The following is a 12,520-nucleotide window of genomic DNA, read 5'->3' on the forward strand; positions in this document are numbered from 1 at the left end:
CTAAGCCTTCAAAATGCTGGTAGAGTGTTCCAAACAAGCCACATTAAAGTACATTTTCCTCAGATATTGAAAGCATGTTTTGGAAGATGATTTCTTTGGATAGTTGGTGGTTTTTTTGTTTGTTTTGTCTTTTTAGACAAAAGCATATGGAAGTTCCCAGGCTAAGGGTCTAATCAGAGCTGCAGCTGCTGGCCTACACCAGAGCCATGGCAATGCTGGATCCTTAACCTACTGAGCGAGGCCAGGGATTGAACCTACATCCTCTTGGATACTAGTCAGGTTTGTTAACCACTGAGCCATGATGGGAACTCCAGCCTTTGGATATTTGAAGCCTTGTTAAAGGCCGTGTTTTATGAGGAGTATTTGCTAGTATAAAATCTGCCAAATAAGAACATATGTTCTTGTGTCTGTAGGTCAGGCCTGTGGCCTAGTGCTCTACCTACATTTTACATTTATTCTTTCTAGCAACCCTCTAAGGTACATGGTATCATTACGTATGTTTTGCAGATGAAGTGAGGACAGAAAATTTGGGTTAAGAGAGGTTAATTTGCTCAAGGTCACACAGTGAGAAAGAAAGCTGAGTCCTGACTTTGTGCTAAAAAAAACCACCATTAGTGGGGCTGAGTGGGATGGACCAGTAGTTTGGGGTTGGTATATGCAAACGATTACATTTAGAATGGATAAGCAATGAGATCCTACTGTATAGCACAGGGAACTATATCCAGTCTCCTGGGATAGACCAGGATGGAAGATAATATAAGAAAAGAATGTGTGTACGACTGGGTCACTTTTCAGCACAGCAGAAATTGGCCCAATGTTGTAAATTAACTATACTTTAATAAAAAAATAAATAAATAAAAATGTACAGGGTGCCTGTGAAGAAAAACACACTAAAATTAAAAAATTAAAACAAACTAAAAAGGCACCATTAGCACATGCCAGCATTGGCTCTGCCATCAAAGCAGTCTGAGAAGAGAAATACCCAGGCATAAACTCGAACAAAAAATGTATGGGGTAATATAAAAAGAAATTGCTCACATTTTTATTGAGGGACATAAAAGATTTCAGCAAACGGAGAGAGACCGTGCTGTTCCTCAGTGAAGGACTGAACAGTGTAAAAATTTTTAATTCATTAAATTCAACTCAGTCTCTTAAAGATCCCAAGGAACATTTCATCTGGAAGAATAATTGTGCACAAATAGCCAGGATAATTCTAAAAGAAGGAAAAAGATCAATTGTGTGTATGTGGGGGTGGATTTACAGGGAACGTGCTCCAATAATTAAAACAGTGTGCACCCGGAACCAAAGAAGAAGTGGAATTGTGTAGAATATTCAAAACAACTTCAAGTGTACATAAACATTTACTGTATTATAAAAGTAGCAGTTCATAGCAAGTGTATTATTCAGTCTTAGGACAACTGACTAATTTTGAAGGGAAAATTTAGAACTTTACACTGATGATCAAAATAGACTTCAGATTGGAGCTCCCTGGTTGCCTAATGGGTAAGGACTCAGCATTGTCACTGCTGTGGCTCAGGTTCAATCCCTGGCCTAGGAACTTCCATATGCCACAAGGGTGGCCAAAACAAACGACTCTCAAATTTTCTGCTCTAAAAAGCACAATAAAAATAAAATAAAATAAAGAAAAAACCCACAGTAAATAAAATTAGTAGGAAAAATGACAAACGGGGGGAAAGTATATGCAATATGTATGATGAACAAAAAATGACTGGAGTTCCCATTGTGGCTTGGCAGGTTGAGAACCTGCCTAGTATCCATGAGGATGTGGGTTTGATTCTTGCTCTTGCTCAGTGGGCTAAGTACCCCACTTTGCCCCACGGTGCAGCATAGGTTGAAGATGTGGCTCGGATCCCAAGTTTCTGTGGCTGTGGTGTAGACCACTGGCTGCAGTTCCGATTTGACTTCTAGCCTGGGAACTTCCTATGCTGCAGGCACGGCCCTAAAAAGGAAAAAAAAAAAAATTACTTATACAGAAATCAATAAAAAATAGAATTGCCCCACATGAGCAAAGAATATTAATAAGTAATTCAGCAAAAGAAGAAATTAAAATTTCCAACAGAGCTTTGGAAAAAAAAAAAAAACTTTAGTCTTCTTAGTAACAAAAAAAAGTAACCCAAGAACAAGTTAGGGTAAATATTATATTATTTTTACCTATTGAATTTACGCTGAAAACAATAACATCTAGTAGTAGAGAGACTATCAGGGAAAGGGTAGTTCCCTAAAGGAAAGTGTTGGGAGAAGGCAAATTGCATGGAATTTCTAGGGAAGGGGGTAATTTGACAATGGACTAGTCCAGCTTTGAAACTGCATACATTTTAACCTAGCAAGTCCTCTTCTAGATATGTATGCAGAGGTAACAAATTGAAAACTGCAAAGATGTAGCAATTTTTTTCTTTTTTCTTTTTGGTCTTTTTAGGGCCACAGGTATGGCATATGGACGTTCCCAGGCTAGGGGTCGAATCGGAGCTACAGCTGTCAGCCTACACCACAGCCACAGCAACACCAGATCCGAGCCAAGTCTGCGACCTACACCACAGCTCACAGCAACGCCGGATCTTTAACCCACTGAGCAAGGCCAAGGATGGAACCCGCTTCCTCATGGGTACTAATTGGATTCATTTCCACTGCACTACAACAGGAACTCCCAGATGTAGCAATTTTTAAAAAATGAAAATTAAAAATTGGAAATAACCTAAATGTTTAACAATAGGATATGACTAAAAAAATTTTTTTGGTCTAGTAAAACAATGATATGCGCTCTAGCCACTAAAAAGATATGGTATATTTATTAGCCAGGAAAGACGTCTCTATATGAATGACAATGAGAAAAGCAGATTACAGCACAATATGTGTAATAAGATTCCATTTTGGGAAATACCCACTGTGGCTCAGTGATAATGAACCCCACTAGTGTCCACGAGGATGTAGGTTTGATCCCTGGCCTTGCTCAGTGACTGGTCAGGGATCCAGCATTGCTGTGCGCTGAGGTGTAGACAAGGCTTGGTTGGATCCTGTGTTGCTATGGCTGTGGCGCGTAGGCCAGCAACTGCAGCTCTGATTGGACCCCTAGCCTGGGAATTTCCATATGCCATACATGCGGCCCTAAAATGCAAAAAACCCCAAAAAACAAAAAAAAAACCATATTGTACAAAATGAGTATATATCATTATCATGGAAAAAAAAATGTAGAGGAATAAATACCAAAAACATTAACTATAGTGAGATTGTTAGTATTTTTGTTTTGCTTTTCCGTATTTCCTATGTTTTCAACAAAGAATAGGGATCAGTTTTATAATAATTAACTTTAAAAATCACTTCTGTCATAATAACTGCTGGGCACAGATCAGTGTAGTGGACAAAAGCAGGATGGTGCTCATTGCTCGGCAGCCTTGCATTTCAGTCTTCGCGAGTAGCTGAATGCCAAGATAAGGCCACAAAAGGAAAACGTGTGATTCAGAAACTTAGGCTCTGTAGAGAGGACCGCCTGGATCTCACAAATATTATCTTGCTACCACCCAGTGTTCAAGAAATGAAGCCTCTTTGCTCAGTTTAAGAGCTGTTCATGGTGAACTAAGTGAAATGGGTTGTTACGTCTGCTCTTCAGATAAAGAATGTTTTCATGTTTTTTCCCTTTTTAAATTTCATTGAAATATAGTGGATTTACAATGTTGTGTTATTTTCTGCTGTATATCAAAGTGACTCAATTATATATACATGTTTTTTTTTTTCATTATGATTTATCACAGGATATTGAGTAGAGTGACTTGCCCTATCCAGTAGGAACTTGTTACTTAGGAATGTCTTTTAATGTAATTTTATTGTTTTGTCTTTTTGTCTTTTTAGGGCTGCACCTGCGACATATGAAGGTTCCCATGTTCGGAGTCTAGAGCTACAGCTGCCGGCCTACACCACAGCCACAGCAATGCCAGATCCAAGCCATGTCTGTGACCTACACCACAGCTCATGGCAACGCCAGATCATTAACCCACTGAGTGAGGCCAGGGATCAAACCTAAAACCTCATGGACACTGGTCGGATTTGATTCCTCTGCCCACTACAGAAAATCCTTTTTTAAAAAACAAAAGACAAACAAACAAACAAACAAAAAACAGTACTTTGGCATTTATTCCTAGAGAATGGGATGGGGGAACCCCAGCTCCATCTGGTTCTCCCCATGTCAGCCTGGGGAGGGACATTGGAACAAGAGTTTGGGGTTATTTCTTGGCTTTCCTAGATTTCCTCCTCAGGGATCAAACATACAGTTCAAACTGAGCTCTGTCTTGGAAACGGTGCTCTGGCCGCAGTGGGCTCCCTGACTGTTGATGCTCTCCTGAGTCACCTCTAGAGCCGAGCGGCCAGCTCATCGCAGCTCCTTGAAAATACGCTATTGTTCTGTTTTTCAGTGACAACGAATCCTGATCCTGAACGGTGCTAATGTTCTCCAAGGGAAGCAGGCCCAGGGGAAGCCTGCCCAGCCTGCCAGCAGAGGATGAAGAGGATCCGAACGAAACTGATTTCCAGGTCAACATAAACATGAGAACCTTTTGCTCCTTCTTCCAACGCCCATCGCAGCATCACCTGTCCCTGGAGGGAGGAAGGCGCGATTGAGAAGTTCTAGGCAGACGACTGGCCGCCATCTGTCGCCGAGGGTAGAGGAGCCACGAGGGGCAGTCAGCACTCATCATGGGGTGTTCAGGCTGTGCCATCACCCTGGCCACGCGCTCTGAATCCTTCTTACCTTTCTGCTTCCTTGCGGAATAAATCGGGAAGCTGTCTGATTTCTGGTTTCCTCCTGGGTCCGCTTATCATCTAACTAGCTTTGGATAATTTGTCAAGTCCTCTGATAGGTCAGTCATGCTCGGCAGGAACTTTTCTCAAGGTGAGTGATGTTGCCGAAGAGACAGCAAACAGAGCAAGTGTTTTAAGGTATTGATAAGCCCATTTATACCTGCCAAGGAGACCCAGTGTGAGAAAACCCAGTCCTGACAGTCATTTGGTGACCTGGGGACCCTGAGGTGGCAGGTGATGGAGGATGGAAATTGTCAGTGAAACTTGTTTTCCTTCTCAGTGAAAATCCCCAGCTTGCTTGGATCTCCCCACAGCCATCCTTGTCCTCAGCACACCTCCCTGGCATGTGACGTGTGGGTAGGGAGTGTGTACAGGTGCCCTCCCCGACCCCTCATCACATTCTGTGTCCCTGAGATCTTTAAGGTCATTTGGAATCGGCCCTATCTGTGCCTGTCACAGGTGGCCCTCCTCATTCAGGGTCTCTCCTGCCAGCCCTCGTGTCCTGAACGCAGCTCCCCAGGAGGCCACACCGGCACATTAGAGGTGACATTCTCAGTGATATTTGTCGACATCCTCGTGCTAGAGGCAATGGCGCAAAATACAGAAGGCCTGTTTATCACTCCCACTGACGCAAAATCCATCTCCATTTAATCCTTAATTTTCCATTTCTGACCTTTAAAGCAGTCTGGCAAATTGGGCTGTCCTCAGCTCTTCCCCAGCACCTGATATTTTAATCCAGGAAAGAAACAAAGAATGAAAATTTTATTTCACTCCTCGCATATAAACAGAGGCAGATTGAGGTTCACCCAACATTTGCTGCTGTATTTGGGGGTCCTGTGTTTGAGAGGCTGCCTTGATGCCTCACGAAATCTGTCCTCCTTTTCAGAATCCCTTTAACCAGGACCTGCCTTCTGAACTGTGCCGGTCATGGTAAAGGCAGAGTTCCAAGTCAGGCAGGTCTTTCCAGCCCAATGAAAGACAGACCTGTCTGGTTGTGTTTAACCACTGTTATTATACCATCCTGGGTCTGCACAGAGCTCTGGCAAGAGACAGTCTTCAAGGTACAGAACTTCAACAGATCTGCCGTATTCTCTCTAGCACATCCGAACACAACATCTTTGTCTTCATTGCTGTTTTGCATATTCATATTCAACTTGTGGTCCACAGTGACTGTGAGATAGTTATGCCAGCATGGCCATTTTCCACATCATCATTTCTGCCTCTTTTGTCACCTTGAATTTGTTTCTCATCAACATTTTGACTCGCTTCTGAAGAGTCTCTTTTTAATCCAAGATTTTTGGCTGAACATTTGCACCTGGAAACCTCATCCAACCCTATCAAATAATGGACTTTAGCAATTCAGAGACTATGAGGGTTTTGGAATCTCACTTTGATGAAGCAGTAATTTATGATATGATAAAAATATTCTCACTCGGTATTTAGAATGACTTCAAATTTCAGAAGAAGCAGGCTTCGGCCACATGTCATTGAGTTTATATTTGAAAAATGTACTAACCTCTGTAATTGCACGAATGTGTGAGGCACCTTAAAAAAAGATATTCTGGTAAAGACAGATAACATTAGTATTGGTCAAAATGGTCAAGGGTCAATTCTAGAGCTCTGTATCTTTTTATCATTGTCCAATCAATAAGCACTATAAACTGGTGATCATTCTAAGAATTATTTTAAACCCAAACTTAATTTTTATGTTTCAGATTATTGTGAGTCAAAAATCTTAAGAATGGTCCCTAATTAGGTAGCCAGTCAGAGCAAAATCTGACCTTAGGATATTTTAAAGATGTATACATTTTACTGTATTTCTGTATATATTAAGCAAGCTAGGTTAAAAATGTTGCCTAGTTGAACTCCTCAGGAAACTTGTTTTAATAAATACATGAAAACCTCAGTGTGAACTCAGTGATGTTACTTCCCCCTCTGGGAAGGTCACTGTTATCCAAAACACCGAGCCCACAGCACAGATCAACCTTGACCTCTGTGGTGTGACAGCTGCCTCTGCTCACCCTCACAGCTCTAGCAATGCAAATGGGCGCTTTAAAAATACTCTTGTTCGGGAGTTCCCATTGTGGCGAAGTGGAAATTAATCCAACTAGGAACCATGAGGTTGCAAGTTCGATCCCTGGCCTCACTCAGTGGGCTAAGGATCTGGCGTTGCTGTGACCTGTGGTGTAGGTCACAAATGCGGCTCAGATCTGGCATTGCTGTGAGCTGTGGTGTAGGTCACAGACACGGCTTGGATCCCGAGTTGCTGTGGCTGTGGCCAGCAGCTACAGCTCCAATTCAACCCCTAGCCTGGGAACCTCCATATGCCGAGGGTGCAGCCCTATAAAGACAAAAGTAAAAAAAAAAAAAAAAAAAATACTCTCATCTATTCTTTTATTTTGGTTGTTTAAACTATCAGTTTTCACCACCCTTCAAACAAGGGCCTTATGTTGAGTAAACATAAAATGTAGACGTGAGTTTCAACTACTGTCAGAATTAGTACACATTCTGAATATAGAGGCACCATGACACGTGGCTTCACACTGGGAAGACACAGCTGACATTCTCATGGTGAGGAAAACACTGACATTTTATCCTGAATTAAAAGCACAGGCTGCTTTTTCACACAGGATGAATTCTGGGGTTTCCATTTAGTGTCTCCAAAAGATAGTCCAGGGTGGCTTCCGTCACAGGTTACATTTCTCCAATCTTACAATAACCAGAAGATCACTATGTATTAGTGTGGGTTGGATGTAGTCAAATCAATTATTAATAATTGCATAACCCAAGCAACCTATTGCCTGAATTATTATTTTTTTTTTTTGAACAGCTTTTTGACACTGCCTTGATACTGTCTTGTCTGGCACCAAAGTTTTATTTTCCTCTTAGTCGTTTGGGGGGCTGTTTTTATTTTATTTATTTATTTATTTATTTATTTTTATAATCCCAGGCTAGGGGTCGAAGCAGAGCTACAGCTGCAAGCCACAGCCACAGCCACAGCAACGCCAGATCCAAGCCGAATTTACGACCTACACCACAGCTCATGACAACCCTGGATCCTTAACCCACTGAGTAGGGTCAGGGATCGAATCTGGGTCCTCATGGAGGCTAGTCAGGTTCCTTACCGCTGAACCACAACAGGACCCCTTGTTTTGATTTTTGTCCTATTATCTTTTCTAAGTAATGTGTCATGTTCATGAGATAGCAATTCATACAATTATATAAAACAAAACTTTCTAACCAACTCTATCAATGATCAAAGCCCTTTTTGAAATGATATTTTAAGAAGTTAATTTCTGGGAGTTCCCCGGAGATCTAGTAGTGAGGACTCGGCACGTTCACTGCTCCGCTTGGGTTCCATCCCTGGTCTGGGAACTGAGATCCCACATCAAGCTGCTATGTGCTGTGGCTGAAAAAAAAGTTAAATTCGCTCCTCCCCCCCAATCCCACCCACTCATGCCAGGGATGGAACCTGTGCCACAGCAGTGACAACACCAGATCCCCCTGTGCCACCAGGAAACTCCAAAAGAAGTTAAATTCTTAAACCAAAGTGCTTACAGTAACAGGAAGACTTCAATCTCATTGCTGAAATATACTAAGATTAGAAATATACGAAGACAACCAAGAGTGAATGAGATCCCTCTTCATCTGGACTCCAGGCACAGAGGCTCAGTTAATCATTCTCCTTAGGTTCTCATCACATTAGCATCACTAGCCTTTGGTTCACTATAAATAAATAATTGGACTTTTTTTTTTTTTTTTTTTTACAAAAAGCTCATTCTTCACATTTTTCGTTTCTTTGGTCTGCATGGAAATGACTAGATTAACGATCTCTAGATACTACAAACAGTAAGTGATCTCTTTTCCAGGGTAAAGGTCAGTTGAGAGTAATCACTCTGTTATTCTGACGTAGGTGAGACCCCTGAAATTATAAGGAACATGGGAAAACTGCACTTAATAAATGTGCAGTTAAAACTGCATTTAATAAGTGTCAGCTTTTGAAAGAGTAGCAACAAGTGAAAAAATAATCTGATACAGTAGTGATAATTTAATATGTATGTATCTTGCTTTTAAAGTTATAAGTGAGATTAGGGGTTCGCGTCGTGGCTCAATGGTTAGTGAATCTGACTAGGAACCATGAGGTTGCGGGTTCGATCCTTGGCCTTGCTCAGTGGGTTAAGGATCCGGCGTTGCTATGAGCTGTGGTGTAGGTTGCAGACGAAGCTCAGATCCCGCGTTGTTGTAGCTCTGGCATAGGCTGGTGGCTCCAGCTCCGATTCGACCCCTAGCCTGGGAACCTCCATATGCCGCAGGAGCAGCCCTAGAAAAGACAAAAAAAAAAAAAAAAAAAAAAAAGTTAAAAGTGAGATTAATGTAAAGACTATGTTAGATGCTCTCATTTTACAAACAATGTAAAGTATTTTCTCAGGCGATGAGTAAGATCATCAGGTGTCATATCCATCACTTGGCTTTTGTCCCAGAAATGTAACATTCTACCTTGTAAACTTCATATAAGAAGTGGTCCCATTGCTACTGATTAGAACTGATTCAAAGTTTGAAGACTGATTGAAGGTTTCAGGTTTTTTCTCCCACCTTCCATGCTAAGAATAATATATATAATAATATTTGTCCTTTCTGACTTAGGGCTTTATAAATGTCAGGTATCCATGTATAAATATATGTGTATGTATTCATTATTCTATTCTCAGCTGCATGTCTTTCATAAAAATAAATAACTACACAATGTTTGTACGCCAATTACTCACTCAGCAGTGACAGACTGAAAAGCATTTCTAAATTTAATGGAAAGAGCACTGTACTGGAGTTCCAGCTGTGTCACAGCGTGTTAGGACATGGCATTCTCTCTGTGTCAGCCCAGGTTTGATCCCTGGCCTGGCACAGTGGGTTAAGGATCTGGTGTTGCTGCTGCTGTGGTATAGATGGTAGCTGTGGCTTGGATCTGATCCTTGGCTCGGGAACTTCCATATGCCATGGGTGTGGCCAAAAAAGGGGAAAAAAATGAAAAGAGAGAAAAAGCAGAATGAGATAGGAGGAAAGAATATTGTCTACATTAATTTCTATGTAATTAACGTTTACCAATATTTAGAATATCTGAAGGTAAGATATTTGTTTACTAAAATGTTGATGACTAAGAGTAAAGAGGTATAGAGTTGTGCACATTTCTAAAGGAAAATTCTAACCTCTGTGACTACTAAAGAGAAGGATTGTTACCTTTATAATCATACGTGTGTGTGTGTGTGTGTGTGTGTGTGTGTGTGTGTTTAGGGCTGTACCTGAGGCATATGGAAGTTCCCAGGCTAGGGGGTAGACTCGGAGCGGCAGCTGCCAGCCTCCACTACAGCCACAGCAACACCAGATTTGAGCTGTGTCTCCTACCTACACTACGGCTCACGGCAATGCTGGATCCTCAACACACTGAGCAAGGCCAGGGATCAAACCTGTGTCCTCATGGATATTAGTCTGGTTCGTTACCACTGAGCCACGACGTGAATTCCCATAATCATACTCTTTCTATCCATATACCTCTTTAAAATAAATGAAGCAAAATCAATTCAAAAAATTCTCATAGACATGAACTGCTTTATACAAAACTGTCCAGACTAAACATTAATTAGACTATCTGAATATCTGAAAGATACTATCATACATTCCTGTCTCTTTTTCTTCTTAGAAAATATTTCTAAGTTGAGGAATGAGATTTTAATTGTCTACGGGAATGTAATATTCAAAAAAATTTTTAGTAAAAATGGAAAAATCTTTGAAAACCTCTTTTTCCTGATTACTCACTTTTTTTCATGCCTTTAATTCTCTTCTTACTTTCCACACCTTGAGACTGTAATAGAGCAGGGCTGGCTGGCAGAACCCCAACATGTAGGTAACACGAAGACATCCTTCAGTGAGGATGCATTCTTGCAGGATGCAAAAATCAGTCAGGGCATCAACAAACAATGAGCAGAAAGATTCTTCCTCGTGGTCCCAGCTAAAGTAAAACCTGATAGTCGAGGCATCTGTTTGCCTCTGGAATCTGCGCAGTGTGTATTTCCTGCTTGTTTTTGTTTGTTTGTTTTAGGGTTTTTTTTTTTGTTTTGTTTTGTTTTGTTTTTGTCTTTTTATCATTTCTTGGGCCGCTCCTGCGGCATATAGAGGTTCCCAGGCTAGGGGTGGAATCGGAGCTGGAGCCACCGGCCTACGCCAGAGCCACAGCAACGTGGGATCTGAGCCGTGTCTGCAACCTACACCACAGCTCATGGAAATGCTGGATCCTTAACCCACTGAGCAAGCCAGGGATCGAACCCACAACCTCATGGTTCCTAGTCGGATTCGTTAACAACTGAGCCATGACAGGAACTCCCTTCCTGCTTATTTTAACAGGAATGACTGAGCAACAGAAATAGTGGGACAGAATAGCCTGCGATGACTTGGTCGCAAAGAGCAGTTTCACAGAGTTAGGGAAATGATGCTAAGAGACAGTAATCTTGACTGATCTTTTTTTCTCACATGGAGGAATAGAGAGGTAAGCTGGTAGGGTAACCCCATGGTCATTTGGGACCCAGACTTCTGCTGCCTCTTCCCCTTGCTCACTCACACAGCTGGCAAGGTGGTGCTGGCCGTTATCCTGGAGCCCAGCCAGGTCTGGGGGCCAGGGGCCTTGGTTGCCATTGTGTGGGCCTCTCCATGGACCTCTTGGGCTTCCACACAGTAGCTGGGTGGTAGCTGGGTTTCAAGGGGGAGTGTCCCAAGAGAACAGAGTGGAAGCACATGGCATTTGTATAAATTAGACTCTGAAGTCACATCCCATCGCTTTGGCCATATTCTATTATCTGACACAGTCAAAAGTTCAAGGTGAAGAGGACCTCCCCTCTACCACTCAATGAGCGGGGAGAGATGTCAAGGTCACATTGTGAGAAGACAAGTAAGACAGGAGATAACGTGGTGGGCATCTTTGGAAAATACCATCTGTCAACACTGGTGTAGCCCTAAACAAGACAGAGGAAATGTGTTAGAAAATGTCACACACTAAATGTCCTCGGGAATATATGACACCCCTTGAGTCCGGTGTATCTAAGGCTTAGACATGCATCCTTGGTCCAGTAATTTTGGCAGGTGGTAGAACTGGTTTCACCCACTTCCTTGGTCATGAGCCATGGCACTGGAAGTCTATAAAACAGGATAAAAGACCTGCCGGGTTCATTTCATTAAGGTACAGAGTTGCAGGGAGGCTCCCATGATGAACCACTTGTAGGTTCGTGTTGCCCACAGCCCAGGGCCCAGGCACTATTTTGTAGGTCACTGGGTCACAAAAGGCATCCTCACCTTGTGAGAGTCACACTAGGAATGACGGGTGATGATGAAGACTTTGATTGAGTACCTCCCCTGTAAGAGGCACTTTCCCAAGTGTCCATGTGAGTGAAGTCCCTTATTTCCCCTGCTGGTTATAGTATTACCCCCATTTTAAAGATGAGAAAACTGAGGCCCGGAGAGATGAGGTAACTTGCTAATGGTCACAGGTAGCATGTGGTAGAGCTGGGATTTGAACCTAGGTCATCTGTTTCCTAAAGTGTCACCAGGGTCATGGAGCAGATGTGCCACTTTTATGGACTTTTCAGAGAAATTTTGCCAAATGTGACCTTGGATGCTTCTTGCCTACTTACTTGAGTATCGTTCATCTGTTCCCAGTGAGTTAACTTTT

General features: G+C 42.1%; 2 protein-coding genes across 5 annotated transcripts in view; one reads left to right on the forward strand and one right to left on the reverse strand.

Moving 5' to 3' along the window:
* The window catches only part of TMEM154 (transmembrane protein 154), a 42,279-nt gene extending 35,564 nt beyond the window's left edge, over positions 1 to 6,715 (forward strand). Inside the window, exon 7 of one of the 2 annotated variants that reach the window (XM_003482422.4) lies at positions 4,425 to 6,715. In XM_003482422.4, coding sequence (XP_003482470.1) covers positions 4,425 to 4,440 — 16 coding nt within the window. In that variant the 3' untranslated portion in view covers positions 4,441 to 6,715. The remainder of the gene's footprint in view (positions 1 to 4,424) is intronic. The other variant, XM_021101510.1, reaches the window with a different exon arrangement.
* Positions 1 to 12,520, reverse strand: part of LOC110262137 — a 101,687-nt gene that overhangs the window by 10,421 nt on the left and 78,746 nt on the right. The window lies entirely within an intron of this gene.

This window comes from Sus scrofa, chromosome 8 (assembly GCF_000003025.6).
Source record: "Sus scrofa isolate TJ Tabasco breed Duroc chromosome 8, Sscrofa11.1, whole genome shotgun sequence".
Lineage (NCBI taxonomy): Eukaryota > Metazoa > Chordata > Mammalia > Artiodactyla > Suidae > Sus > Sus scrofa.